At 52.5% G+C, this 23,425-nt stretch overlaps 1 protein-coding gene and 1 long non-coding RNA gene across 11 annotated transcripts; both read left to right on the top strand.

Annotated features, from left to right (window-relative positions):
• Positions 1–1,585: 1,585 nt before the first annotated feature.
• Positions 1,586–7,022, top strand: LOC138733940 (uncharacterized). Of its 8 annotated transcripts, none has more exons than XR_011339500.1 (7): positions 1,586–1,667; positions 2,150–2,259; positions 3,170–3,288; positions 4,271–4,471; positions 4,844–4,959; positions 5,644–5,740; positions 6,203–6,250. XR_011339500.1 is itself a non-coding variant. In XM_069881466.1 (7 exons), exons 2-6 carry the CDS (start codon positions 2,170–2,172, stop codon positions 5,711–5,713), a joined length of 510 nt encoding a protein of 169 aa, XP_069737567.1. In that variant the 5' UTR covers positions 1,586–1,667; positions 2,150–2,169; the 3' UTR covers positions 5,714–5,740; positions 6,203–6,220. The 8 variants fall into 8 exon arrangements, 7 of the variants coding, with proteins under 7 accessions (XP_069737567.1, XP_069737566.1, XP_069737565.1 ...); XM_069881466.1 differs by having other exon boundaries at positions 4,271–4,385; positions 6,203–6,220; XM_069881465.1 differs by lacking the exons at positions 5,644–5,740; positions 6,203–6,250 and adding an exon at positions 6,786–7,022 and having other exon boundaries at positions 3,170–3,259; positions 4,271–4,385; positions 4,822–4,959.
• A 2,783-nt stretch (positions 7,023–9,805) lies between these two features.
• Positions 9,806–15,567, top strand: LOC138733942 (uncharacterized). Of its 3 annotated transcripts, none has more exons than XR_011339503.1 (4): positions 9,806–10,169; positions 11,966–12,081; positions 13,622–13,743; positions 15,375–15,567. It is a non-coding gene; the product is annotated as an uncharacterized lncRNA (long non-coding RNA). The 3 variants fall into 3 exon arrangements; XR_011339502.1 differs by lacking the exon at positions 15,375–15,567 and adding an exon at positions 14,617–14,661; XR_011339501.1 differs by lacking the exon at positions 15,375–15,567 and adding an exon at positions 14,181–14,247.
• Positions 15,568–23,425: the final 7,858 nt, after the last annotated feature.

Below are 23,425 nucleotides of genomic sequence, written 5' to 3'. Positions count from 1 at the left end.
GCTCGCCTTTATCTTCAGTGAGGGCACGGCGTGTTGTATTCTCCGCAATCTTGAGGGCACGGGGGAGGGAGACTGGCAGGCCCACCGCTATCTTTAGTGAGGACACGACGTTCCGGTGCCGCCGCCCTCTTGAGAGAGGGCACGGTTCCCGCCGCCATCTTGAATGAGGGAAAGGCGTATCGGTTTCGCCGCCATTTTTAGTGAGGGCACGGGTTCTTGCCGCCATCTTGAGTGAGGGCATGGTATGTAGGTGTCGCCGCCTTCTTGAGTGAGGGCATGGCGTGTCGGTATCGCCACCATATTGAGTGAGGGCGCGGGGAGGGAGACGGGTAGGCTCGCCGAAATCTTGAGTGAGGCCATGGCGTGTCGGTTTTGCCGCCATCTTTAGTGAGGGCACGTGGGGCGGAAGGGGGGTGTCCTCGCCGCCATCCTGTGTGAGGGCATGGCGTGTCGGTTTCGTCGCCATCTTGAGTGAGGGCACGAGGAGGGAAACGGGAGGTCACGACGCCATCTTGAGTGAGGACACCGGGAGGAAGATGGACAGGCCCGCCGCCATCTTGAGTGAGGTAACCGCCCATTGACCAGAACAGGGCAAAGTGACCATAAAGGGAAAATTGAACATAAAGGTAAAATTGACCGCATAAAGGCAAACGGGGCCAATATCCAGAAAAAGGCAACTTGACTATAAAAGAGCAAATTCGCCACAAAAGGGCAAATTTGCCATATAAGGCGGTAAGGAGTGACACGGAACAACACAACACGGAATGACACTCGTGCCCGAACGCCCCCCGCGCACCCTGAGTTATAGAGTTTGATTCCGCAAAACGCAGCGAGCGGTTAAAGATCCTTCCCTCCTCCACGCCCCGTCGGCTTTCAAAGGCCGCCCCTCCCCCCGGCTTCCTTCCCCCGTTGGCTGAGCCGCTCGTCACTCGGAGCACAGCAGCCAATCAGCGGCGGCAGCGCGGCCGGGGCCGGGATCCCTGTGCTCAGGGAGAACGGGGGGACTCAGTGCTGCCGCGTCGTGGCCGCGGAGCGGTACTGCAGCCTGGGGCGGGGGAACGGGATGGCCCCCAGGGGCGGGCGAGCCGGGCGGCACGGGGCGGGTAGCGGAGAGCCGGGCGGGGAGCGGGGTGGTTCGCAGAGCGGCTCGGATCCGCTCGGCTGCTGTCGGCTCCGCGCGGCGCCGTTCGGGACGGCTCGGCTCTGCTCTTCGCTGCCCTTCCGCCCGCCGCCGGCTGCGGCCAACGGGGTGCGGGCTGGGGCTGGGAGAGGGACAGCGCCCCCAGGGCCCCCGTGCCCCTACCCCATCCTCTCTGAGCCCCGCGTGCCCCTGTCCCTGCCCAGGGTGCCCGCGTCCCCTGTGTGCCCTGACAGCCCCGCGTGCCCCGGCTCCGCGTGTTTCTGCAGCGCTCGGCTCGGTGCGGCGGCGCTTGGCTGCCCCTGGGCAGGGCCCCGCACAGAGCGCTCCCATTGGCTGCGCCGCGCGTCACTCAGCGAGCGGCGGCCAATCAGCGTCGGGAGAGCGCCCGGGGGGCGGGCTGAGGCGGAGCGCAGGCGGGTGGTTCGAGCTCCGCACGGGGCCCGGGCGCCGCCCGCCCTCGCTGCCCGCCGGGGCCCGCGGCCGCAGCGGCACCGCTCGGGAGCGGCTCGAACGGGGCCGGGCTCGGGTGAGTCAGAGGCGCCCGGAGAGGCGCAGGGGAGCGCTCTGTGGCCGGCAGCGCCGCTCCAGGCTCGCTGTCCGTGAGCTGCGGCCCTCCCAGGGCCAGCTCGGGCTCAGGGGCGGTCGGGGCCTTCGGGGCTGCGTCTGCGCTCGGCGTGGGGCCCTGTGGGGGAGATCCCCGCTCGGGAGGGGGAGGAGGGAGCGGGGGAAGGGAAGGAGGGGAGAGAGGGGGAAAGCAGGGGGGGAGTATGGGGCCAAATAGGAGGAGAAGGGGGGAGAGAAGGAGGTGGGGAGGAGGGGAAGAGGGGAAGGAGCGGAAAGGGAGGTTTGGAAAGCGCTTTCGTGTTGTCGGTCTAGAGAGAGCGGAGGGGGTCGTTGTCTTGGGGTGTCGTGCGCAGTGGCGAGAGCTGCAGGGGCAGGGGGGGTTCATTTCATGCACGGTTACTTGGAGTATTTTGCTGTAACAGCTCCTTCCTATTGCTCTGTCAGCAGAAAGAGTCTGACAACTGATGATGAGAGAGCCCCTGCGGGATCCCAACCCCTCCCCAGGGAGAGGGGGGAAGCGACGTGGCGGTGCCCTCCAGGCCAGCAGCGTTCAGGTATGTGGCTTTCTCGGGGCTCACTCCTCTTTGCTAATCACTGTCGATCGAGTTGACGGTGCGAGCCAGAGTGTTCTCCGCTTTGGGTTAGCAAGCAATGGCATCGTGTTTGGTGAATGGCGGATTGAGGTGACAATACCAGGGTGCCATGGGCTTTGTCAGCCGAACCTGCACACACCACTCACATGCCCTTGCCCCCATGCACACGCCATGCACGTGCCAGGCTAGCGCCACAATCACCCCACGCACACTCCACGCGCGTGCTTTGAACATGCAAGCAACACGTCACACAGGCCGTGCACGTGTTCTGTGTGTGAAGCGTACATGCCATCCACAGGCAATGCATACGCTAGCACACACCATGAAGATGAAACATCAGCCATGCACATGCCCTGTACACACAAGCAACATGCCACGCATGCCATGCACGTGTTATGTACATGCCACACACACACCGTGCACACACCAGACACACTGCAAGCACGCTGCACGCGTGCCAAGAGGGGAAGGAGGAGGAGGGGTTAGCTTTGGAAAGTGCTTTTATGTTGTCAGTATAGAGAGAGCCAGGGGGGAGGTCGCTTCTTTGATTCCCTTCTGTAACCAGGCTTCTTTGCATTTAAAACTCTTCTGTGTCACAGAGTTTTGCAACGGTGCAACATCCATAACGCTTGCTGCAGATCCTCTCGGTTCAGACATTTCTCTGTTTCCAGTTACACTGAGTACCTGTTTAGTCTTTTGGTGTGTTTTGAAGCTTTTTAGACTTCTTTTTAGTATTTGTGTTAAAATACATCTGGTAACAGCGGCACGTAAGGGGAGTTGTCGCATTCTTAATGGTAACTGTAGAGTTAAGGTACCTCGAGTACCTTGGGGAAATGCAGACGTACCTCTTAGATGTCCCTCGTCCTTGCAGAGCACTATGGAGCCTTCCCATCTCTCTTCTACGCTCATGGCGGAAGAAGAGGAGGGCGCCCACGGTGAAACAGAAGCGATTGCCATTCAGGTGAGAGGAGAAACATCCAGTCAGCACAGGTTCATGAAAGGCAGGTCTCGCCAAACTAACCTGATTGCCTTCTATAACAAAGTGACTTGCCTACTGGACGAGGGAAAGGCTGTGGATCTATCTTCTTGGGCTTTGGTAAAGCCTTTGACATGGTTTCTCACAGCATTCTGCTTCAGAAACTGTCACCTCTGGCCTGGAGAGGCGCGCACTCTCCTGGGTGGAAAACTGGTTGGATGGAGGGCCCAGAGAGTGGTGGGAAATGGAGTTAACTCCAGTTGGAGGCCAGTGACAAGTGGGGTTTCCCAGGGCCCAGCCCTGTTCAGTGTCTTTATCAATGGCCTGGATGAAGGCATCGAGTGCACCCTTAGCAACTTCTGCAGATGACACTAAGCTGCGTGGAAGTGTCGATCTGCTGGGGGTAAGGAGGCTCCAAAGGGATCTGAACAGGCTGGACCGCTGGGCAGAGTCCAATGGGATGAGGTTTAACAAGGCCAAATGCCGGGTCCTGCACTTGGGGCACAACAACCCTATGCTGTGCTACAGACTAGGAGAAGTCTGATTAGAAAGCTGCCTGGAGGAGAAGGACCTGGGAGTGTTGGTTGACAGGGACTGACCATGAGCCAGCAGTGGCCCAGGTGGCCAAGAAGGCCAATGGCATCTTGGCTTGGATCAGAAACGGCGTGGCCAGCAGGTCTAGGGAGGTTATTCTCTGTCTGTGCTCGGCACAGGTGAGACCTCACCTTGAATCCTGTGTTCAGTTCTGGGCCCCTCACCACAAGAAGGATGTTGAGGCTCTAGAGCGAGTTTTTTTTTTACGGGAAGGGTCATTGGGCACTGGAACAGGCTGCCCAGGGAGGTGGTTGAGTCACCTTCCCTGTAGGTGTTTAAAGGTCGGGTGGGTGAGGTGCTGAGAGGTATGGTTTAGTGAATGATAGGAATGGTTGGACTCGATGATCCTTGGGGGTCTTTTACAACCTAATGATTGTGTGATTCTGTCTCTTTTCCTGACAGCCCAGAAAACCAGTCCGGAGAATGTCCTTGTTGCAGAAAACCTGGCAAAAGTCTCGCAGAACAGCCCTGCTTTTTCAAAGCCCGGTATTCTTCTGTCCCGTCGCAAGGAGTAACGGTGATTTTCTCGTGCTTATTGCTGCCCCCTCAGCGTCTGTCCTCTTCTTTAAGTGGGGCTGAACCGGTGCCTCAGGAGGTCGCCAGGTGGGAAAGAGCAGCTGCTAAAATATTTTTCCTGTTAGCTCAAGGGCTAAGGTATCCCGTGGCGCTGAGCTCGGGGCGATGAGATGGAAGCACGGCCTTTCAGAGGCTGCTGTACCTGGGTCAACCGCAGTACGCCTGCCTCCTTTGAGGAGAGCCTCTGTTTGGAAAACTCAGTCGCTTGTCCTCCCTCCGAGTGGCAGGAAGAGCTAGAGCAGCGTGGTGGGCTCGGGCCCGTCTGGCACAGCTCAGAGGATATCGGGTGCCAGGATGTCGTGTGTGGTGGCAAGAGCTGCAGGGGTAGGAGGTGGTTCGTTTCAAGCACGCTTACTTGGAGTACTTTGCTGTAACAGCTCCTTCCTTTTGCTCTGTCAGCAGAAAGAACCTGGCAGACGTGTTGGCGATGAGAGAGCCCCTGCGGGATCCCGACCCCTCCCCAGGGAGAGGGGGGGAAGCAACATGGAGGTGCCCTCCAGGCCAGCAGCGTTCAGGTACGTGGCTTTCTTAGGACTCACTCCTCTTTGCTAATCACTGTCGATCGAGTTGACGGCACGAGCTGGAGTGTTCTCTACGTTGAGTTAGCGTGTGACAGCATCAGATTTGAGTCTGTGCCAGATCGAGATGACAGTACTAGGGTGCGATGTGCTTCGCCAGGCGAACCTGTGCGAAGGGAAGCGTTGCTTGCAACGTGAGGAACAAAATTGTTCCTTGTGCCGACAACAAAAAGGGAGCTGTGAAGTAACCCCAAGAGGGATTATGCAAGAGCATACTAAAGTAGCCAGCGTCGCTGTTGAGCTGCCTTCAGACTGTCTTTTCCACTTTCCCTGTTGCAAACTGACTCCTCGTTAACTTTACAGCTGCTCTGAAAAAAAGCTCCCAAAGCCAGCCCTGCAAACGACAGAGGCAGCTCTGCCGAGCTGGCTGGGTTTCCAGGCTCTACAAGCATGGTTGTGGAAGCGGAATGATCTCTGTAAAATCCACAACCTCGAAGCGTGCCTCGCGTCTTCCTGGTGGCTCGCTCCAGTGCCCGAGGCAGCGAGCACACTTACAGACAGGCGCCTCCTGCCTTCTTTGCACCGATGATCCCCCCCAATCCCACTCCCCTGCTGCCAGTTTCACCCTCATCAAAACTGCAAGCGTTTGCTTCCTTTTGGCTTTGATTGCTGTTTTCACAGGTTCACGAGGCAAATCCGGTGCGCGAATAAATACCGCAGCGTAGGAGTGAAGCCAGCGACCGGCCACTGACCATGCCAAAGTCTCCCAATGTCTCAGGTGGTTGCTGGCGTGGATGGGCTTGCATGTGATCATAGGAGGGATGTCTCATTGCTCTCCGCTCTCTTGACAGGCGGAGAGGAGTGGGAGCGGTTGCTTTTGTGTGGCTGCTCAGCCTCAAACCTACACTCGGTTCCGTTCTTGTTATGCTTGATGTGCGGGTGAGGGTGAGCTCCGTCTGAGGCACGGCACACGGGCAGTGTCGTGTGGTCTCCGTGGCCTCATTTTGTGTCCAGGCATCTTGTTCTTTCGAGGCCAAACCAGGCTTTGTTCCTTTCTACCAATATCGCGTGCCTGAACTAAACCAAAATGCCTCAGCCGATCGCTGCCCCTCTCTGCCAGGCTGAGTCCCTTTCCTGCAGAGGCTTTGGTGACAGGTGCTTGCTGAACGAGCGCCGACGCGTGTGTCTGGAAGAGCTGCCTCGCCGTTGCACCTCTCGCCTCCGCGCGCGTGTTTCTCAGGCCTGTAGTCTGGGCCAAGCTCGAGTTGCGTGCAGTGACGTGGTTCCTGCCAGCCGGCGCGTTGCAGGTCTGACCCCGGCAAGAGAAGAGGCGTGCCGGGGGGAGCCATTTGTGTCTCTGGAGGAGGATAAATAGCAGGGTGCCCGGGCTGCTTTTCTACGCTGGGCTGTCATGCGGGTGTGATTTAGAACATCTTAGCGTAACAAGTTTACACGGGGTAAGGCTTGGTTTGGTTTCCTTTCTCTTTTTGACCAAGTTCGTCTAACAGAATAACTGTTAAAATGAATCACGTTCTCTATGGACTTCTCTGAAACTTGGTCCGGTGACACTGCTTTCTGTCTGGTGAGTCCTCCCGTTCCTTGCGGTTTCCTTTTGGGGGGGATGAGTGAAACCCTTGGCCGTTCTTTTGAAGGAGATTCTCTTCTCAGCTTGCTTTGGGTGGGCTGTAGAGCAGGGGCTGCGGGAGTCGGAAGGTCAGAGAAGGAAACGTGGGTGAAGGAGGAAAGCGTTTTTGTCCTGGGGCCGAGGGCCGCCTCGTCTCATTGCCCTGCTAGCGATCCTTTCTGTGCGTTCCCTCCTGCAGGTCTCTCTCCTCTGTGCGGCGTAGGAAGTGGATTCCTCTCCTCCTGCCCATGCCCAGCTGGAAGATGCGGCCTCGTCCAGACCCTCTGTCCCGGTCGCGCTGCCGCCACCTTTGCTGCGTGACTGGGAAGAGCGTGTCTGTCTCCAAGGATCCTTTGGCCTCTTCTGCCCAGGTGTGGGGAAGCCAGAGGAACCCCGTGTAAACCAGTGTTGTCCACATTAAAGCTTTTGATCGGTCGCCGACTGCCGTACGCGTTTTGCTTATTCAGTGTTGGAAATGAAGAAAGAAGGTGGTGGAGGCAGTTGGGGGCACGTGGCGATGGCGCTGCGAGCCACAGTCCGGCACGGGGAGCGCTGTGCTGCGCAGGCTCTGAGTTGGCAGCCGGCTGTACGGGGGGCCGATGGGCTCGGACAGGCTCGCTGGCGGCCGGGGGCACGTGCTGGATCGCGATGGCGTGCGGATGTTCGGCAGGCAAGTGTTCTCGCTGTCGATGCATCTGCCGCTTCCAAAGTCCCCTCGTGTCGGACTGGAATTCCGTGTCCTTTCCTGCAGCGGGTCAGTTGTTCCTTTCCAGCCTGCCCGTATGGCACAGCCGCAGGGCCTCCCGTCGGAACGGCGTCCATCATCCGGAGACGGCGTGCGGGAGTGGGGAAAGCCGCGGCCTTTCCCCTGGAGGTGCCACCTCTCCCTTTCAGCCGCCGCTCGGAGGTTTCCCGGCCGCAGAGGGCTCGGAGAGCGGCCCCTCGGCACGGAGAGCGGAGCCCGCGGCCGCCGCGGTGCCCGTGAGCGCAGCCCTGCTCGCCGCGGGACCGGAGCGAAGGGGCGGCCCGGGGGAAGGCAGGCGCGGTCTGCGCTGCTGCGGAGCCCGGCAGCGGGGGAGGGTGTGCGGGCGGCGCCGCGGGAGCTGCTGCTCCAGGAGGTTCGGCGCCCGTCGGGATCGAACCCGCGACGGGAGAAAACGGTGAAAATGGGAACGATGGCAAAAAGAGCAGCCCGGGGCCGTGTGGCAACTCAGTGCTGCTGTGCCGTGGCCGCGGACGGTACTGCAGCCCTGGGCGTTGGGGGCGCCCAGGTGCCCGATCATTGACCATATAAGGGCAAACTGGGCCAAGTGCCATAAAAACGAATATTGCCATAAAGGGGCAAATTGAGTATATGAGGGGGACCTTGGCCAACTGCTGTAAAAGAGCAAATTGACCATATAGGGGCAAATTGCCATAAGAGAGAAAATTGACCATGTAAGGGAAATCTGGGCCAATTGCCATAAAAGGTCAAATTACCATATAAGGGCAAATTGAGCACATAAGTGCAAACTGGCCAAATTAACAATAAGAGGGCAAATCATCCATCAAACGGGCACAGGACACGGCACGGGCAAAGCGGGATCCAGAGGCGACCGATCAGAGTGCGGAGACACAGCCAATTGGAACACAGAGCTGGCAAAGTGGGATTGAGAATCGACCAATCAGAGCACAGAGGCCCAGCCAATCAGAAGGCAGCGCTGTCAAGGTGGGATCGAGAAGGGACCAATCAGAGCGCGGAACGCACAGCCCTGCGATGCCCAAGGCAATGAATGGGGGGTGCCAAGTGCTGCCACGCCGTGGCCGCGGAACGGTACTGCAGCCCAGGGCTGAGGGGGACGGGACGGCCCACAGGGGTGGGGCGGGGCGCGGGGAGGGGAGCAGTGCAGAACAGAGAGGGACAACGTCCCGCGTCCCTCTTTGAAGCTCCCCGCCCCTGTCCGCGGTGCACGAGTCCCTTCGGCTCGGCCCCGCGCGGCTCGCTCAGGCTGCGTTGGGTTCCGCTCGGTGCCGGCAGGCTGCCGTTGAAACGGCCCCGCGGGCTCCATGAGGTGCGCTGCCATGCTGTACGGCACGCATGCGCACTGACTGCAAATGGGCGCCGCCATGTTGTACGGCACGCATGCGCAGTGACTGCTCATGGGCGCCGCCATGTTGTACGGCATGCATGCGCAGTGACTGCTTATGGGCGCCGCCATGTTGTACGGCACGCATGCGCAGTGACCGCTTATGGGCGCCGCCATGTTACATTGCACGCATGCGCAGTGACTGTAGATAGGCGCCGCCATGTTGTACACTACGCATGCGCATTGGCTACATTGTAGGTGTCGCCATGTTGTACGGTACGCATGCGCAGTTGCTACATTATAGGCACCACCACGTCGTATGGCACGCATGCGCAGTGGATCCTCCGCTCAGACACCGCCAGCCAATCAACGCCCGTAAAGCGGTTGTAGGGCGGGCCCTGCAGCGAGCGCTCCCATTGGCCGGAATCCCTGCGCTCGGGATGAATGGGGCGGGGACTCAGTGCTGCCGCGCCGTGGCCACGGAGCGGTACTGCAGCCCGGGGCGGGGGAACGGGACGGCCCACAGGGGCAGGCGAGCCGGGAGGGGCAGGGCGGGGAGAGAGGCAAAGAGCGGCTTGCAGCCACATGGCGCCGTTCGGGACGGCTCGGCTCTGCTCTCCGCTGCCCTTCCACCCGCCGCCACTGCGGCCAACGGGGTGCGGGCTGGGGCTGGGAGAGGGACAGCGCCCCCAGGGCCCCCGTGTCCCCCCCAGGTCATGAACGGCTCGAACGGAGCCGGGCTCGGGTGAGTCAGAGGCGCCCGGAGAGGCGCGGGGGAGCGCTCTGTGGCCGGTGGTGCCGCTCCGGGCTCGCTGTCTGTGAGCCGCGGCCCTCCCGGGGCCAGCTCGGGCTCAGGGGCGGTCGGGGCCTTCGGGACAGCGTCTGCGCTCGGCGTGCGGCCCCGCAGGGGAGATCCCCGCTCGGGAGGGGGAGGAGGGAGCGGGGGAAGGGAAGGAGGGGAGAGAGGGGGAAAGCAGGGGGGTAGTATGGGGCACAATGGGAGGAGAAGGGGGGAGAGAAGGAGGTGGGGAGGAGGGGAGGAGGGGAAGAGGGGAAGGAGCGGAAAGGGAGGTTTGGAAAGCACTTTTGTGTTGTCGGTCTAGAGAGAGCGGGGGGGGTGTCGCGTTTTTGGGGTGTCGTGCGCGGTGGCGAGAGCTGCAGGGGCAGGGGGGGTTCATTTCAACCACGGTTACTTGGAGTCTTTTGCCCTAACAGCTCGTTCCTTTTGCTTTGATACAGGATTATGGGGAGGAGGGGACTGAGTGCCCGTGGGTTGAAATCAGGGGAGCCCACAAGAAGGCTGATGTTGTGATGGAGTCTGTTACAGACCAGCCAGCCGAGAAGAAGCAGCTGATGAGCTCTTCTATAAACAACTGGGGATAGTCTCAAGATTGCTCCCTCTGGTCCTCGTGGGAGACTTCAATCTTCCAGATATCTGCTGGAAGTACAATACAGCGGAGAGAAAGCAGTCTAGGAGGTTCCTGGAGTGCGTGGGAGACAACTTCCTCACACAGCTGGTGAGTGAACTGACAGGGGAAGGTGCCCTTGTGGACCTGCTGTTCATGAACAGAGAAGGCCTGTGGGGGATGTGGTAGGAGGACACCTGGGACAAAGCGATCACGAGATGATGGGGTTTTCAGTTCTAGGTGAGGTGAAGAGGGAGATTAGCACAACAGTCACATTAAACTTCCAGAGGGCAGACTTTCGACTCTTCAGGGGGCTGGGAGCTCTTCAAAAAGGAAATCCTAGCAGCTTAGCAGCAAGCCATCGCCATGCTCCAGAAAAGGAGCCGGCAGGGGAGAAAACCAGCTTGGTTGACTAGGGAGATAGTTGATAGGGAGACTTGAGAGACATCAAAAAAAAGAGGAGGGTCTGTGAGCTTTGGAAGAAGGGACAGGCATCTTGGGTGGACTACAGGGAGGAAGTGAGATCATGCAGAGGGAAAACGAGGGGGGCTTAGGCCCAACTAGAAATCAAATTGGCTAAGTCTGTGAAAGATAACAGAAAATCTTTCTATAAATACATTAACAATAAAAGGAGGACTAGGGAGAGTGTTCAGTTCCTATTGGGTGCAGAAGGGACAACAGTGACAGGGGACGAGGGCAAGGCTGAGGTACTTAATGCCTTCTTTGCCTCAGTCTTTAATAGTAAGGAAGGTTGTTCCCTCTGTGTACAAACCCAGGAATTAAAGGAGCAGAATGAGGCTCCCATGATCCAAGAGGAAGCGGTCAGAGCCTTGCTTGCCCAGCTATACACCACAGGTCTATGGGGCCGGATGGGATCCACCCAAAAGTATTAAAGGAGCCGTGGATGTGCTGGCCAAACCCCTTTCCATCATCTTCCAACAGTCCTGGCTGACTGGGGAAGTCCCACTGGACTGGAGGCTGATGTTGTGCCCATCTACAGGAAGGGTTGCAGGGAGGATCCAGGGAACTCTTGGCCTTGTCAGTCTGACCTCAGTGCTGGGAAAAGTCACGGAACAGGTGATCTTGAGTGCTATCATGAAGCACATGCAAGAAAACTGGGTGATCAGGCCCAGTCAACACGGGTTCACAAAAGGCAGGTCTTACAAAACAAACCTGATCGCCTTCTATGACAAAGTGACTCGGCTGCTGGATGAGAGAAAGGCTGTGGATGGGGTCTTCCTGGACTTCAGTAAAGCCTTTGACACACTTTCTCACAGAATTCTGCTTGAGAAACTGTCACCTCTGGCCCAGAGAGGCGCACACTCTCCTGGGTGGAAAACTGGTTGGATGGCCAGGCCCAGAGAGTGGTGGGAAATAGAGTTAACTCCAGCTGGAGGCCAGAGACAAGTGGGGTTCCCCAGGGCTCAGTGCTGGGTCCAGCCCTGTTCAATGTCTTTATCAATGACCTGGATGAAGGGGTTGAGTGCACCTTTAGCAAGTTTGTGGATGACAGTAAGCTGAGGTTGTTTAGCCTGGAGAAGAGGAGGCTGAGGGGAGACCTTATTGCTCTCTACAACTACCTGAAGGGAGATTGTGGAGAGGAGGGAGCTGGGCTCTTCTCCCAAGTGACAGGGGACAGGATGAGAGGGAATGGCCTCAAGCTCCACCAGGGGAAGTTCCAGCTGAACATCAGGATAAAATATTACACGGAAAGGGTCATTGGTCCCTGGCAGAGGCTGCCCAGGGCGGGGGTTGAGTCACCTTCCCTGCAGGTGTTTAAAGGACGGGTGGATGAGGTGCTGAGGGGCATCGTTTAGTGGTTGATGGGAATGGTTGGACTCAATAATCCAGTGGGTCCTTTCCAACCTATGGATTCTATGATTCTATGATTCTTTTTGCTTTGTCAGCAGAGACAATCTGACAGAAGTATTGATGATGAGAGAGCTCCTGTGGGATCCCGACGCCTCCTCAGGGAGAGAGGAAGAAGCGACGTGCTGGTGCCCTCCAAGCCAGCAGGATTTGGGTATGTGGCTTCCTCGGGACTCATTACTCTTTCTTAATCACTGTTGATCGTGTTGACGGCGCGAGCCGAAGCATTCTCCACTTTGGGTTAGCATGTGACGGCATCGCGTTTAGTGAACGCTGGATCAAGACAACAATACTAGGGTGGCAGGGGCTTCGCCAGCCGACCCTGTGCACGCCACGCAGCATGAACATGGCACACACATGCCAGGCCCACGCCCCACACATGCAATTCACCCCCCATGCACATCGTGCTGCCCCCATGCACACACCATGCACGTGCCAGGCAAGCGCCACAACCACCCCATGAACATGCTTCGAACATGCAAGTGGCATGCCACACACCAGCCAGGCACACGCCATGCACACACCTTGCACACACAAGCAGCATACCACATACCACACGCATGTATTGCACACGCAGGCAACATGCCACGCATGCCATGCATGTGTTGTGTACATGCCACACACTCCACACACAGGCCACTGCTTCCATGCACATTCCAGGCTCATGCCACAACAGTCAAGCACATGTCACGCACACGCCTTCCACATGCAGGCAACATGCCACGCATGCCACACTCTCCCTGTGTATGTTATGTACGGGCTGTGTACATACCATACACATGTCATGGACATGCTAGCACATACCATGAAGATGATATGCCAGCGACACTGCAAGCACGCTGCACACACGAAGAGGGAAAGGAGGAGAAGGGGAGCTTTGGAAAGCGCTTTGATGTTGTTAGTGTAGAGAGTGCCAGGAGGGAGGTCGCTTCTTTGATTCTCTTCTACAACCAGGCTTCTTTGCATTTAAAACCCTTCCGTGTCACAGGGTTTATAATGGTGCAACATCCATTACGCTTGCTGCAGATCCTCTTGGTTCAGACGTTTCTCTGTTTCCAGTTACACAGAATACCTGTTCAGCCTTCTCATCTATTTTGAGGCTTAGCATCTTTTTAGACTTCTTTTTAGTGTTTGTGTTAAACTATGTCCCGTAACAGTGGTACGGAAGGGGAGTTGTTGCGTTTTTAACGGTAACTGTAGAGTTAAGGTACCTCAAGTACCTTGGGGAAATGCAGACGCACCTCTTAGAGGTCCCTCATCTTTGCAGAGCGCTGTGGAGCCTTCCCATCTCTCTCATACACTCGCAGCGGAAGAAGAGGAGGGCGCCCATGGGTGAAACGGAAGCCGTTGCCATCCAGGTGAGAGGAGAAACGTCCGCTTTGCAGCTCTGAGTGAGGGTGACGTTTGTGATGCTGACTCCTGGTTCGGGAAGCAGCTTCTGCCTCCTCCTTTGTTTGTTTCTCTGTGGATGAGGGCTCGGTGTATTGGCCCGGCTTCTGTGCCAGTGGCGTGGTCCTGTCGTTGACCACATCGTTGTTCATCGTGCGTGGGGGTGGGGGGCTTTTTCTGTTTTCTTACTTAAGCTCCGATTGTCACCTGTAACTGGACAAATGACTCTGTTAGCATCGTGATGGTATTCCGAGGTGGCGTTAAAAACTCCTTAACGTATCGTGCACGTCTCTCTTTCCTCGCAGCCCAAAAAGCCAGTCTGGAGAATGTCCTTACTGCAGAAAACCTGGCAAAAGTCTCGCAGAACTTCCCTGCTTTTTCAAAGCCCGATATTCTTCCACCTTCCATCCCGTCGTGAGGAGTAACGGTGAGTGAGCTGGCACGGCACGGGGGGAGGAGGAGGATGAACTTTATCTGCTCTCCGCTGGCTAAACGAAAGGGCTGTGGGACCATCTTCATGGCATTGTTGCCGAGCGAGGCCTCGTGTTGTTGCCCTTTAGCGTTCCTTTGCACGTGTGTACGTGTGCGCTTACGCACGAGTTGATGTTGCGTCACGGCTGTCGGGTGAAAGCCCCGGGGAAGGCGATGGCCGAGCAGAATGCGCGCAGGCCGTCCGACACTGTTCAGAAGGCGGTTGGATCCCTGACAAGCCTGCAGAGGCACCTCAGGGCCCCGCAAGTGTGGAACGTTCATGTTCACTTGGCGTGGAGACGGATGGTGGTGTAACTAAGCGGGTAGCTTCGCTGTTGGGATCTGCAGCTGGAAGCTGTTGTGGGGTCGTCCCGTGGGTCTGAATTTTTCCAGTGCGGAGGCCGTGTGCTGAGACCGCCGATCTGCTTGCTAAGCCAGAGGGTCCAGCTCTAGGGGTGGAAAGGTGACGCGGTGTTGGCCGTCCTCGCCACACGAGAGCTGGCAGCACCGGGGGCCTCCTTAGCATGAGGGTGTCTGCAGCTGAAGTGGCTTCTTTTGCCTCTCTCTGCTCGAATTGGGCAGATCTCATCCTTCAAGCGAACGCAGAAGGCTCCGTATGCTCCCAGGTCCCGTAGAAAGGGAAGTTTGGGGATTCCCCGACTGCAGTAACCCCTGCTGCTGCCTGTGGATTGTTGTGCCAAAGACACCCTTCGTGCAGGGAAGGGGCACATGGGAGATTGGTGACGTGCTTACGTAAAGAGTGTCCTGCGGGCGGTGTGTCTCCTCGGAGCCGTGTGAAAGCCGACCTCCGCTTTCTCTTCCCCTCTAGAGCAGGCAGAGGATGGGCTGCAAGGCTGAGAAAACCAGAGCGAGGCAAGCGGACAGCTAGATTCAAAGTGGGGAGAAATGCTGATGCCTGGTTAACAAAGGAGTTTCCACTGCTGAAACGGATGAGAACAGACGTCGCGAGCGTCCTTCTGCTGGGGGCCAGCAAGGGAACCGCTTCTCTGGGGAGAACTTGCACACGGCCGGGGGGTTCTGTCATGGGAGGTGACTGAAACCCGATTCCCGATCCTGGTTTTATGAAGGAGAAGAAAGGGCCGTGAGACCTGAAGGCAGGGCTCTGCTTCGAGGCAAAGGTGAGTGCCCCATGCACACGCCATACGCATTCTAGGCTCATGCTATGCTCACCCTATGCATACGCCATGCACAAGCCTTGCGTACGCCACTGCGCCCATGCACACGCTGTGCACATGCCAGGCTCATGCCACAACCACCCCATCCACATGACACACACATGTCTTGCACACACAAGCAACATGTCACTCACACCACACATACCATGTGCTTGTTATGTTTGTGCCTCGTACATGCTCACACGCACCACAGACACAGCAGCACGCTGCCCTCCCGCGCGCTGCGGCCAATGGGATGCAGGCTGGGACTGGGAGAGGGACAGCGCCCCGTGTCCCTCCCGTCCCCCTGAAACCCTCCTGTCCCTGCCCAGGGTGCCGCATGGGGCCAGGGGGAGGGCGGGGATACACAGCCTTTCCTCTTATGTCTGCTGTCTCTTTTAGTTTCTCTAAGACAGCTTTATTGGACTTGAGTTTTAGCCTCATGATTACGCATAAGATGTGGCTGAATGTGACGGGAAGACTGCTGGGAAAATGGCAAGAAGAGGATTGACAAGAAACAGTGGAACACGCCCTTTAGAGTTTGCTGCTCGTCCCGCTGCTGAGAAATGGGAGTGTCCCTGAATTTGCTACTGCATGAGACAGACTGAAGAAGTTTAATAGAAGTTCAGTTCTATCTAAATGGCAGATGGGACTGTGCTTATGTAAAGCATATTGTATGTAACTGTAACCAATACGCTTCCAGGCACTGTATCTCAGCAGCCAGAACATGGAAAGAATCTTTTAATCTGTACATTTTTTTAACAATGATAATTGATGTTTGGTGGCTTAATAACATCTATAATTTTATATAATTTCAATCAAGCCTGGCTGTCATACATTGAACTTCCAGTAAACCACCAACATTTTATACTTAGGAGTAATTTCTTATTACCCATCCTAAGTGGGATGCTATAGTTTTGTTGTTAAAAGGGTGGGTCTTGTTCAAAAACCTCTGAAGGTCCTAGTTGGGTTGGTTAAGTCTGTGCCACACCTGTGGTCAGCAATTAGGTACAGGTGAAGAGTTTGCCCCTTAAAAGGCCTCTTGATTTAGAGCTGGCTCTCCCCTGCAGCTCGAGCATTCAGTGAAGGAAGGGGCTACAGAAGCCTGACTTTCTTCCTTTCTTTGCTGGGTTTTGAACAGTTGAGTGGTTTTCTTCGTGGTGCATTTGAGCCTACAGTCATAGTTTCTTCTGTGAGTTTCAGGTAATGCTTTTGCTTGTGGATTTGCTTTTTAGTCTTAGAGTAAAACTGGTTTGCCATGTGGTAGCTTCGGAGAAATGTCACCACAAATGTTTGTAGTCAATGTCATCTTTCTTTGTTCTTGTTTTATTAGTAGAAGTAGAGATTATTTTTTTTTAGCTTTTTTTTTTTTTTTAATCTATTGGGGCCCTAAGGATTTAGGCTCAGCCTAAATAAGATTTCCAGATTTCCAGTGTAGTTTTAGTGATAGCTGTTACTGTTTTTCCCAGAGGTGGTTTGTTTAATTTGGGGTTTGTGTCGTAAGTAGTTGAAAATTATGTTTGCCCAGAACTTTTTGACGAAATGCCCAAGAAAAGTGTTAGCTTGCCTCTTCCTAGCCAAGCTGGGTTTTTTTTTCATATTTTATGTATTTTATTTCAGACTGTAATGCCGAACAAAACTGCTACAATTTTACTGTAAATAGAGCTCAGCCCTAACTCGGTCTCTGCCGTTTCTAGAAGTTGTTCCAAAACCATCACGTGGCTTGGCACAGTTAAATACAATTGGCAGTCTCTGCTCCGTAAAGGTACTTAATGGAGTCACTGTGCAGGGTGAACTGGTTTTCACATTGGGATGCAGTGAGGTTTATGCGAGTTAGCGCAGAGGGCACTGCCAGCCCTGCCCGCGTTGTGTCTCTCTCAGCTGGAGTTGCTGTGTGTTGCTTGGACAATGCCCTCGGTTTGGTTCTGGCTTCTGCAGTACATCCTCACATAGAATTTCACACAGTGAGTAACCGAAACAATTGTATAACTGGAGGGAAAGGATAATGCAAGCACCTTCCCATGGAGCTAGGGAACTCCCTCTGTTAAACAAGCTCTGTTTTCCTCCCCCCCATAGCGGGGAGGCCTTGCTGCCGTGCCTGACTCCTTTATTGATGTGAGGCCAGAGATTATCATGAGATCAGAAAGTGACTGTCTGCAAAAGCAAGAATGATAATTAGGACCCGATATTGATCATCTGCCCATGTCTTGTGTCTTTAGTCACTGAGGAAATGCCAATCCAAAAATTCCTACTTGCCAGTCCATAGGAAGAAGAATATTTTCTCCGTAATGATGACAAATTGTGAAGTCTGGAGTTCAGTGGCTGTATTAATATCAAGTGCATCTTTTTTTCTTCATTGAATTTTAAGGCAAAGCTTCTGGAATCCATACAAACAGTTGGGAGGGGAAGGAGCCCTCTGTCTGACCAAATATATGCATCTGCTTGATCTAGGTGTGTTTCAAACTCCTTTTCCACCCAAAGTGCATAAAGGCTCTGTGCATTTCATAACATTTCTCAATATCCCTTTTATGGGTACAGCTTTTTACTGTTTGATTATTCATCAGTTTGGCTTAAATTGCAGGCATTAAAGGGCTTAAGCCAGAAGTTCTCTTCTGGAAGCTTAGTGTAGGGCATCCCCTAGTCCTGTAAGTGCAGTGCAACTTAAAGTAATAGTTATCTGAGTGATGAATGCTGTACAAGGCAGTTATTCTGATGGTGCTTCCCCGTCCCTGGAATGCCATCCGCTTCTGGCTTAGGTAAGCAAAACCCCAACCGTGACTTGCTTTTGTCTTTCTCACTAAGTGCTGTCTTGAAAACGAATCAAAAAAATAATCTTGAGGGGAAAAACCATCTACTGCTATTGATGTTGTTTATGAAATGCTTATGATGCTGAAAAGGCGGCACACGTGAGCGTTAGGCATACCTGAATACTCTAAGCAGTCACTACAGAAGCTTAAAATACTTGAATGTATAAAAGTAGTAGGAGCCACTGGGAAATGTCTATTTTTTAATTGTGTATTTAGATTTGTGAAACTTGTTTTATGGATTTAATGATTCTGTACAGTTCAGTAGATCTTACTCTTATAATGACTTTTGAATGGTGCAAGGTATAGCCCATGTGATTTAAAGAAAGAAGAGGGGAGGGAGAATACATCCACAAAACCCCTAGCACTGAAACATGAACCCATTAAAACTATTTTTGTGAATTAGTCCTTTCTGCAGTGCTTTCTGCGATGGTACTTCTCTAAGGAATGTAATTAATATTATTCCACAGAGAATTAAAGGTCCATCTGATTATTTCTGACCTGATGAACTGTTTTCTGAAGCAATGCTCGCTCAGGGGTCGAGGTTCACAACTTGCAATATGTTAGTAACTCCAGTGGAAAGACAGACTTTATGGTTGTGCACTTCTAGCTGTATAGCATGTTTTATAAACAAAATACTTGCAAATACTGTGGCCTTAACTCTAGTGTGACTAAGTGCAGTGAAGAATATGACTTTGCAATTTCAGTCATGGTATTTCTTGTTTAAAAAACCCAATTATGTCACCATAAAATAAATATTTTCTGTCTGTATTTTCAATGTCTTTTTACTTTTTACTTTATACTCTAACTTACTTCAACATACACAGAAAAAAAACACTTAAGCACTTAGGAAAAGCAAATAAAAATCTTATTTCAAAAGAAAGTCTCAACTGACTTGCAAACTTCAAAGTTCATTACTGTTTTTTTCTCATCATTACTGACATAATGAAAATAAAATAATTGAATTCATATCATAGAATCATTTGGTTGGAAAAAAACCTTTGAGATCAGAGTCCAAATGTACCCATCCACCACTAAACCATATCTCTCAGCACCTCATTTTCCCTGAGTGACTTCTTCTGGTGCCTGATAACCCTTTCCATGAAAGAAGTTTTCCCGATATCTAATCGGAAACTCCCCTGGTGCGACTCGAGGCCATTTCCTCCTGTCCTGTCTCTAGGTACATCTGCCTTGCTCCAACCTCCTTTCAGGGAACTGCAGAGCAGGATGAGGTCTCCCCTCAGCCCTCTTTTCTCTAAGCTAAAGAAGTTCCCTTAGCCACCTCTCCTAAGACGGGTTCTCCAGCCCCTTCACCAGCCTCATTGCCCTGCTCTGGACACGCTCCAGCTCCTCAATGCCTGTCTTGTAGCGAGAGGGCCAACACTGACTCTAAGCCCAAGCGTGCCCAAGAAGGCCAATGGCTTCCTGACCTCTATCAGAAACTGCTTGACCAGCAGGACCAGGGAAGCGATTATGCCCCTCTACTCAGCACTGGTGAGGTTGCACCTCAAACACTTTGTTCAGTTTTGGGGCCCAGGAGGGCTGAAGAACCTTAAACAGGAACCATATGATACAAAAACTTAATGTGTAACTTCTATTTTTCTTTAAAAACTTCTGCAGGCTCTATAAATTACAGAGCGCCTTCTCACTACTACTTAGCAATTCAGAGGTGTGGACGTAGTAAGATGTATGAGGTAGGAGCTCAACAGTGACACTGAGATCGGGGGCAGCCTGGACTGTAGTGATAGCTCATTGGTGCAGTTCAAAGTGCTGAGGGTTATGGGGCAGGTAATGAGTATAGTCAGGACCCTAAATTTTGGGAAAGCAAACTACCAGCCCTTCAAGGAGATAGTCAGTAGGACCCCCTGAGATACTGCCCTCAGGAACAAGAAAGAAGAACAGAGCTGGCAAATATTTAAGGATGCTTTCCATAAAGTGCAAGAGTGCTCGTTCCACATTGTAGGAAATTGGGCAGGGAAGGGAAGAGACCAGCATCACTGGGTTGGGACCTGCTGGTCAAACTGAAGAACAAGAGGCAACTGCACTGGCAGTGCAAGCAGGATCGGGGAACTTGGGAAGAGTAGAGGGTTGCTGCCCGTTTGTGTGGGGATGGGGTCAGGAAGGACAAGGCACAGCCGGAGCAGAACGTGGCAAGGGAAGGGGTTCTACAGGTATATCAACCAGAAAAGGAAGGTTAAAAGAAGCATAACCCCCCGACTGATGGATGAAAATTGTGACTTCATATCAAAAGATGAGGAGAAGGCTGAGGTACTCAACAACTACCCCTCCCACTGTAGGGGATGATGAGATTTGTGACCACCTGAGGAACCTGAACATATCTAAGTCTATGGGACCTGACGAGATGCATCTATATTTAAGATATTGGGCCAGCAGACCCACAACAGTTGTCATCTGTGTAGCTCTGCTATAGTTAATGAAGCTTTCCTGAGATGGCTGACATGTCAATATGTGTGTGCATCTGAGCTGGTATGATGTTTCACTCCTTCCCCAAGTGCAGCTCACGTTCTTCCCTGTCTGCTTGGTTAAGACTAAAAATGTTTTAATAATTGTAAGTTGCAACATGGTTGGGTGTTTTAGGTTCATGAAATAATTACTATACCTTGAGATAAATGAGCTCAAATGCCAAAGGTCAAGGAGTCCATTATCCCAGGATAAAGGTATTACCATATTTAAGAGAACACTGGTAGTTTTTTTCCAAAAGATTATACTTGTGCTCGCCATCTTCCTCTGTTAGCTACTAAAACTTTTCTACTCTGTGTGTGGACAGGTTTTAAAAAACTGCTTATCCATATTTCTTCAAATATGGCTTTACCTAAGTTCACCTTGTCTTTCTGCTTTGTCAGTTCAGCTAATATATATACTTATTTCCTTACCTTTAAATCCTTTTTTTCACGGAGTAAAAAAAAATGCCGTTTCTTCACTTTGAGAACTTAAATTCAATGAAGATTTCAATTGCTTTTGTATCTCAAGAAAGATAATTTCCATATGCTCGCAATATGGGTAGGATGCCCCCTTATTTGTTAGCTTTGACAGATTGACCGCTTGTATGAAGCTTTAGTGCAACTGTTCGGACTTAGACTAACTTCTGGATGCTTTTCAGGTAATGTGATTTTTATCCCTTGGGAATATAGCAGAGTTAACTGAAAGAAGTGACTCAATAGCTTAGCAGAAGAGAAAATAGAAAGCCTTATCTTGCTGTAAGCAGCCTCTGACAGCAGAGGAAAACTTTTTCTGCAATAGCTAAGTAACTAATTGGGCAATAACATAGTCTCTCAAATACACACAGAGAAATGTTTTCTTCAGTCAATTCATGCCAAAAGATTTTTCTTTCGAAGCTTATGATTTTGATCTAAGCAAAAAGATTTGGATCTAAACAAAAAGATGAACAAAACCCCTCCAGCTGCTCTGAATTCTCTTGTAATGGTAGATATCCTGCCTAGAAATCCACTCTCGAGCCTTGCAGTATATGGCACTTGGTTTCCCATCAGTCTCAATGTTTTCTGAAATCTCTAGAACATTTCAGGCAGCTGCTGTAGGCCTGGAGCAGTGAAGGTAATCATACAGCTTGCAGTTTTCAATTCCTTCTTAGTCTGTTTTCCCAGCAGGAAAGATCTCATTGGCTGCTCTTTTTCTTCTCTTTTTTTTTTTTTTTTTTTTTTTTTCCCTTTAGCTGTTAACTGATGCACTACTTGAACAATCTTTTGCTGCTCGTAGCCCTAAAATGTGGATGTATTATTGAATTATTTGTATGTGGCATCAAGATTCAGTCTGCACTCTAAAATAAATAATCTATTTTGTTAGTATGGTATTAAGTCCACGTACTGAGGGACCCGTACTTTTCCACTTGGCCAATTGCAAATAGCTGTAGCGTTAGACCAGTCCTCGGTACTGGTACTTTGGTTCTTGGCCCAAAGACCTATCAGTTGCAATTCTGGAGCTCAACTGATTCTGGAACGGGTCCTAGTAACTTGGATGCAAGGACCCAGTCTGTGAAGCCACGTGGATTCAGCAGCAGTACGTGTGACTGTACCAGTCGACTACTGGAGCCATTTTGTTTACTACTACATATGTCAACTAGTGAAGGTTTACTCCAAGTTGGGGTTAAAGCCCATTTCTTTCTCACTCTTAGCAGAGACAACTTCAGCTCCGTCTCCATTGCTAGACTTCAGAAATCACCTAATCGTTAGATTCACAGCCAAGCAGTTGCATGAAGGGGGAAGTTCAGGCAACATATTAGTAATATTGGGGTAAGAATTCCTCCAGATTGCTGGGAGATGATACAAAGAGGTTTGACAAGCACCTCCGCCAGCTCTCATTACCCTTGGGCTGAATCCTAAAGACTGAGGCAAAGGTGGTCTTAAGCACCTTACCCATCCTCATCCTTGGTCACTATTTTTACCCTTGCATCCGGTGAAGGATGGAGATTCTCTTTGGTTCCTTCCTTCATTATCAATATATTTTAAGGATTTTTTATTATCTTTCAGAGAATGGACCAATCTGAATTCTAATTGGTCTTTAATCCTTCAGATTCTTTTCTCTACACGATCCCACTTTGTCTTTGTAGTCCTCAGGAGTTACCTGCCCCTTCTACCAGAGTTTGTATATTTTTCTCTTTTTTTTTCCCTGATTTCCAGCCAGAGCTCTTTACTCAGCCAGGCCTACGATTAATATAGCATGTGGGGGGACACCTGCACAGAGAGCACAAAAATAGGAGTAGAGACACAAAGAAAGAGCACAGACACCCATGAAACAAGGCCAGAGACAACAAAAATGGGCACAGAAATGCCAAAAACAAGTCTGGAGACCCAAACCCCAAACTTAAGACCCCCCAAAATGGGCTCAGAGATCCAAAAAACAAGTCCCCCAAATAGGCACAGACTCAAACAATGGGCACAGAGACTCCCAAGAGAAGCCTCAGGATCCCAAAAATGGGACCACAGCCCCTCCAAATGCACAAAGATGTTGACAGGAGCATGGAATCAAAATGCAGAGATCAATGTGATCAGTGAATGTTCACTTTATTGAGCTTAGCTGTTTCTTTATAAACCTTTTTCGGTTACATAACTGGGTGCCCAGCCCCTTCACCAGCTTTGTTCAGTTCTGGGCCCCTCACCACAAGAAGGATGTTGAGGCTCTGGAGCGAGTCCAGAGAAGAGCAACGAAGCTGGTGAGGGGGCTGGAGAACAGGCCTTATGAGGAACGGCTGAGAGAGCTGGGGGTGTTTAGCCTGGAGAAGAGGAGGCTGAGGGGAGACCTCATTGCTCTCTACAACTACCTGAAAGGAGGTTGTAGAGAGGAGGGTGCTGGCCTCTTCTCCCAAGTGACAGGGGACAGGACAAGAGGGAAAGGCCTCAAGCTCCGCCAGGGGAGGTTTAGGCTGGACATTAGGAAAAAATTTTTCACAGAAAGGGTCATTGGGCACTGGAACAGGCTGCCCAGGGAGGTGGTTGATTCACCTTCCCTGGAGGGGTTTAAGGCACGGGTGGACAAGGTGCTAAGGGGCATGGTTTAGTGTTTGATAGGAATGGTTGGACTCAATGATCCGGTGGGTCTCTTCCAACCTGGTTATTCTATGATTCTATGGTTCCATGACTTTCCCTGGCACTGAGGTCAGACTGACAGGCCTGTAGTTCCCTGG

Source organism: Phaenicophaeus curvirostris, unplaced genomic scaffold (assembly GCF_032191515.1).
Source record: "Phaenicophaeus curvirostris isolate KB17595 unplaced genomic scaffold, BPBGC_Pcur_1.0 scaffold_49, whole genome shotgun sequence".
Lineage (NCBI taxonomy): Eukaryota > Metazoa > Chordata > Aves > Cuculiformes > Cuculidae > Phaenicophaeus > Phaenicophaeus curvirostris.
The sequence above is the reverse complement of the archived record's forward strand: the minus strand, read 5'-3'. Positions and strand labels throughout refer to the sequence as shown.